Source organism: Asterias amurensis, chromosome 2, assembly GCF_032118995.1.
Source record: "Asterias amurensis chromosome 2, ASM3211899v1".
Taxonomy (NCBI): domain Eukaryota; kingdom Metazoa; phylum Echinodermata; class Asteroidea; order Forcipulatida; family Asteriidae; genus Asterias; species Asterias amurensis.
The window spans coordinates 20,769,302-20,775,301 of record NC_092649.1 but is presented as its reverse complement, the minus strand read 5'-3'; the positions used below and the strand labels follow the sequence as shown (position 1 = coordinate 20,775,301).

The 6,000-nt window shown below is 38.8% G+C and overlaps 1 protein-coding gene across 4 annotated transcripts in view; it reads right to left on the bottom strand.

Annotated features, from left to right (window-relative positions):
- Positions 1-1,487: 1,487 nt before the first annotated feature.
- Positions 1,488-6,000, bottom strand: part of LOC139953288 (sodium- and chloride-dependent GABA transporter 1-like) — a 29,410-nt gene continuing 24,897 nt past the window's right edge. For all 4 annotated transcript variants that reach the window (XM_071952778.1, XM_071952787.1, XM_071952772.1 and 1 more), the window contains exons 11-13: positions 4,953-5,156; positions 4,130-4,300; positions 1,488-2,670 (exon numbers count right to left, since the gene is read on the bottom strand). In XM_071952778.1, coding sequence (XP_071808879.1) covers positions 2,503-2,670; positions 4,130-4,300; positions 4,953-5,156 — 543 coding nt within the window. In that variant the 3' untranslated portion in view covers positions 1,488-2,502. The remainder of the gene's footprint in view (positions 2,671-4,129; positions 4,301-4,952; positions 5,157-6,000) is intronic.

The following is a 6,000-nucleotide window of genomic DNA, read 5'->3' as shown; positions in this document are numbered from 1 at the left end:
AGGACGAATATGTGCGTTTTCAGATAGGAATAAAAGACCTCTAGCTAAAGGGTTCATGACTTAAGAGAAATTACCTCTTTGCGATGAGAAGCTACGGCCGTGTCCGAAATGACGACTTCGGCTACAGCTACGTCTAGATCAGCGCGTCTACCAGTGTTGAAGAATAGGCAGACGCGCGCGATCTAGCCGTAGCTTTAGCCGAAGTCGCCGTTTCGGACACGGCCTAATTCTTTCTCAAAAACTACGTTACTTCAGAGGGAGCCGTTTCTCACAACGTTTTATACTATGAACGGCTCTCCAATGCTCATTACCAAGTCAGTTTTTAAATGAATATTTGTTTTGAGTAATTACCAAACGTGTACCTTCCCTTTAAGGTTACATTTAATATAGTCTAAATTAAACATTTTCCTAAAAACTTCAGTTCCAGTTGTGCTTTTGATACTAGAATTCATCAGACAATCTTGGCTCAAATCTCCTGGATCAGAAATAATTCAGAACCGGGTCATGTTGATCCAGGTCCAAATTGATCGGCACCCAATTTCAAAGAACTGCTGAAATGCACCATCATCTAGTAATTTGTTGTCAATGACCAGAAACCAATGAACAACATAACATACCCGTGCAAACCTTTGGATAATTTGTCATCGAAGTTTCAATTACAAAAATGAAAGAAAAACAAAACTTGTTCCTTAAAGACAGTGGACACTATTGGTAATTGTCAAAAACCAGTCTTCTCACTTGGTGTATCTCAACATATGCATACAATAACAAACCTGTGAAAATTTGAGCTTAATCGGTTCTAGAAGTTGCGAGACAATAATGAGAGAAAAACACCCTTGTCACACGAAGTTATGTGCTTTCTAATGCTTGGTTTCCCCTCTTTCTAATGCTTGGTTTCAACCTCTCCCCATTACCTGTTACCAAGTGAGGTTTTAAGCTTATAATTATTTTGAGTAATAACCAATAGTGTCCACTGCCTTTAAGAAGTACTATTTTTTGCTTAGCAACTTTAAGAGAGTTATTGAAGTATAACAATACAAGCCACGCATGGTCTTGCCGGATTGATACAATCATCCTCCTTCTGGTTAAAGTTGTAAAAAATGTAAAAAATTACGACAATTATTACCTTTTTGAACCAATAAGACAACATATCAAACATCTTCATTGTCTGAGATTTAAAAAATAAATCAGTAAAAGGCGTAAGAAATAAACCGCAAACTGCAGCTTTCTATTTACAATAACAAAGAACAAACTTTCAAACTCCCCACCATCGAAACATGGGTTTAGGCAATATTCTTTAGAGACAGGGACCAATTGCATAGAGCTGCTTAAAGGAACATTACAGATATGGTTTTTGCTAACAAAACAGTTGCTGGCAGTGTAAGCATTTTATGTAATCCACAATATCATAAACAAACAAGTCTTTAGAAGTTTGAGATCGATCGGCCATCTGGGTCACGAGTGAATAGTGAAAAACTGATTACAAATTTTGCATTGCATCTATGCCAAAATAAAAAATTAATAAAATGCTCCCTGAGCGGTAAACACAAAATTTCTCATTAAATATGACATTTCAGACAGAAATATTTCAAGCGATGTTTTCAACTATCATCATCATAAGTTTCGTTAGATCTGTCACCAATTCTGTAACGTTTCTTTAAGCACAAAACGTAACTATAAGCACAACTCAATTATGCTTAAACAAGAATAAGTTGAAGTAGAATTTGAAACTTTGCATGGCGGACATATGATATAGAAAGGTTTGCGGTAACACCTTGTAAAGGTATTCTCTAATTTAGTTGGACAGGATCTAAAAAAAAAACTTGGTTTCGACTCAAAGTTTTGATCAGTTTGCTTTGACTGTCTTCAGAGGAAAAAACACCACAAGGTGTCATGGTCAAGCGGATAAGAGCACCGAACTCAAGCTCGGATGTTTCTGCTCAGCAGAGTGTGGGTTCGAATCCCGGTCGTGACACTTGTGTCCTTAAGCAAGACACTTTACTATAATTGCTTCTCTCCACCCAGGGGTAAATGGGTACCTGTGAGGGCAGAGATGGTTCTTGTGATTGATTTAGCCGAGTAGCGCATAACTAATGGTGCACAGGCTGCATACTCCCCACCAGGGAGCTGAGATGGTTTAAGGAGTGATTTAAGGCCCAGTGACCAGGGGTAATAATGTGAAGCGCTTTGGGACGCCCTTCGGGTGTGAAAAGCGCTATATAAAAACGGGTTATTATTATTATTATTATTATCATGAAGGTTAGAGCATACCTTAACAACGGTTCTTTTTAGAACCACAGCAACTCAATCCGAGATTATCCTTGCATGGTGTTACTAAAAACCTTTCTATATATATACATTTTTAGTACACGTTTACAGCCAAATAACCTTGCCACGTTTACTTGTGACTGGTATCCTGCACATTTTATGCTAAGCACTACATGTGTAAGCCACATTAGCTCTATGAAATTGGTCCCAGGTTTTTAAAAAGACACACAGCACCTATTTTTCCTCTTCATGATCCGTATTTGCCTCTTGTCGTAATGGTGATGTAATCATCGGGTCGTCTCGTTTCGACTCGTAATGCTCCAGAGTGACCTGCTCCGTGGGGCTCAGAGGGTTTTGAGCTTCCTTCGGGAAGACAAGTGGCGTGGTCATATACTGAAGACGCTGGTGAGATGAGTGGAAATAAAGATTTGAGCTAGCAACTTATTTATACATCACCCTACACACATTTAGAGTTCAGTGTAAACCTTCATCTAAAGACACTGGACACCTTTGGTAATTGTCAAAGACCAGTCTGCTCACTTGGTGTATCTCAACATATGCATGAAATAACAAACCTGTGAAAATTTGAACTCAATTGGTCGTCGAAGTTGTGAGATGAAAAAATGGGTCTTTTTGAGCCAGGGCTTTTGGTAAAAAAAAACCCTGCAAGGGGTTAAACTTGCTCTTTTGATTGAATTTAAAAATTAGGCAAATCTGAGCCAGGATTTTTTTGGAAAAAACTGCAAGTGGTTCTTTTTACTTATTTTTGAACCATTTTATTTTTGCAGCCAATTTAAAGAATTTTTTTTTTTTTTTTTTTTTTAAACTGCAATGGGGTTAAACCTGGTTTTTTTTAATCATTTTATTTTTCGGCCAATTTTAAGAAATGTGCCTTTTTGAGCCAGGTTTTTTCGTTTCAAAAAACTGCAAGGGGTTGAACTTGTTCTTTTGAATGATTTTGAACCATTTTATTTTTTGCAAATTTTTAAAAATAGGCCAATTTGAGCCAGGTGTATTTGTTGAAAAAACTGCAAGCGGTTAAACTTGGTTTTTTTTTACCGACTCTGAACCATTTTATTTTCCGGCCATTTTTTAAAAATAGGCCATATACCTCCTGAAACAGGTGAGCTTTCAGGAGTGTCTCGAATGTACGCAATGAGGAGGTTAAGCGTGGTTTGTTGTTTCCAACTGGTTGAGAAAGGTTTGTTTTGTATAGTTTTTTGTTAACAAGTCAATGTTTTGCCTGGATAAGACTCATTATTAAGCTTATTTGTGTGCTCAAGATTTATAATTTGGTTTCATCTACCATTAAAAATTACACTAATCCGTTACCGTTTCTGTTTACAAATTGGAACGATTTATATACAGTGATTCTGGTAGAGTTTTGTCAAACCCCTTTTAACCAAATCGCTGAACCCTGTTGATCGACACCCCTCTTGAAGGTGTGGAATGGTCCAGCTTAAGATATCATCATGGCATATAAAACATGTCAGCATGTGCTGACAGCGGCCATCAGTACAGAGTTTTAATAAAGTTTGTTTTAAATTAACACCAATGGGCAACTTTAGAGACGCTTGGTGGCAGCAGACTCACTAGGCAAGTCCATTGTTTTCGGTTATAAATCATGTGCGCATGCTAAAAACTACGTTATCAAAATACCTTTTCGCAGATAACCTGGGCGCTAGCTAGACCAGCATGCACTTAAACGCCTACAGAGCGTGTACCGATGGAAATCTTTCTGGCAAGTCTGCTGCCACCTAGCGTTCCAAAGTCCCCCCCCCCCCTGTTACAATCCCAAGTAATCTGGCCATTGTACGTTTTCTTATTTAGTCATTTACGAGTTTGTTTTATAAAATCCTACCTCACGCATTGTTCCTGGGGTAACGATAAAAAGGTAGATAGCGTAGCTTGGGATCCACTGCATGGGAGCCAGAGCCATAAACCAACCCAGCATTTCACCTGTCGAATCGTAGTAATAATCCTCTCCATACTTCGGCCCCTTATAGGCAACCAGACTAAAGATGAATATCCCCTATGGAACAGAAATCAACATTGTGTTCGTGATCAAAATGAAGTGGTTCTTTTAAAAGAAAGGTATACCCTTTCCATGAAAATAATAGGTTAATATTTCACATTTTGCGTACGCACTTGAATCCCTCTGCATTGGCCGCCATCTTTGATGACGTGCACTAACCTGAACAACCGACGTCACACTACGAGGCTCGTGGATCACCAGAGATCTGCTGTTGAACTAACGTACATTATCACATTTGACCTCGCATAATTTCACATAGCCTTCATGGTTATGGAGATTCACAGTTAAAATTCGACGAACGTGCTTTACCATATAAAGCCAACACATGTCCTTATCCTATCGGAACTTATTATTGCGCTCTCTCCAGGACCAGCCTGTTCGAGAGCGCAAATTCATTCAATTTATAAATATATTCAATATATCTATTCGTTGGCAAAATAAGGGAACTTTGCTCCTCTCTGTATGAGGGCTGATGGTGGCATACTGCTACACGTTTGTGCGTCTGCTTAATGTACAAGTATATTGCATATGCAAACCAATACTGTATGTACGCATGCATGAATGAAATAAGCATGATTTTTGGTAAGAACTAACTCAACATCCAACTATTTTACTAATCAATATCACAACGTAATGGTTTTAAACTTACAAATGACACAACAGGAGTGAGTATGGCCCAGCTTATTGGCCAAAACCACCCTGGGGTGAAGGTTAACATTGTGGTGACGTCATTGTACATTCGTCTGGTACCATAACCATATGAAACGGCCACACACTCCCAACCAGCTACCCATAACAGGGGCATCCCACTAGCAGCGTAGGTATCCATCAACTGGAATATGTAAACTCCTCCCTAGAAATCAACAAAAGAAAGCAAGACAAATATAAGAGTTAACTTTGGTTCCCCTTATTCTCTGAAAAATCCCAGCTCAGAGTTACCAGGAATCCGGGTTACAAAAACTTTGTCAATAACCTACATTTTGTTTAAATTTCTTTAGGGAAGTTTGACGCACATTTCAGCCTTAAAGGCAGTGCACACTATTGGTAATTACTCAAAATAATTTTTCGCATGAAACCCTACTTGATAACGAGTTATGGGGAGAGGTTGATGGAATGAAACATTGTGAGAAACGGCTCCCTCTGAAGTAACGTAAAGTTTGAGAAAGAAGTAATTTTCCACGAATTTGATTTCGAGACCTCAGATTTAGAATTTGAGGTCTCGAAATCAAGCATCTTGAAGTTTCGTGTGAAGTTTCTTTTTTCATTATTGTCTCGCAACTTCGACGACAGATTGAGCTCAAATGTTCACAGGTTTGTTAATTTATGCATATGTTGAGATACAGCAAGTGAGAAGACTAGTCTATGACAACTACCAATAGTGTCCAGTGTCCTTAAAACAGCGACTAAGCGGTAAGTTTTGTATCAACTATTGAATCAGCATGGGGTTGAAAAAAACCAAATTGTACTGAAAGAAGTTCCGATCTCCCCAGAGATTCTGTCCACCATATAGGAAATTAATATAGGAGGCTGATATAGGGGGATTTAATAGAGGGCGCTATCAGAAGAAGTTTGTACACAGCTCGCTATAGACCTTCGCTCAGCCCCAGCGGCCAGTCTACCCAGGACCGCTGGGATGGGCTAATCGCTTGCACAGATTCCTGTTCAGGAAGTACGTCATGCGTACAGTGCATAAAAAT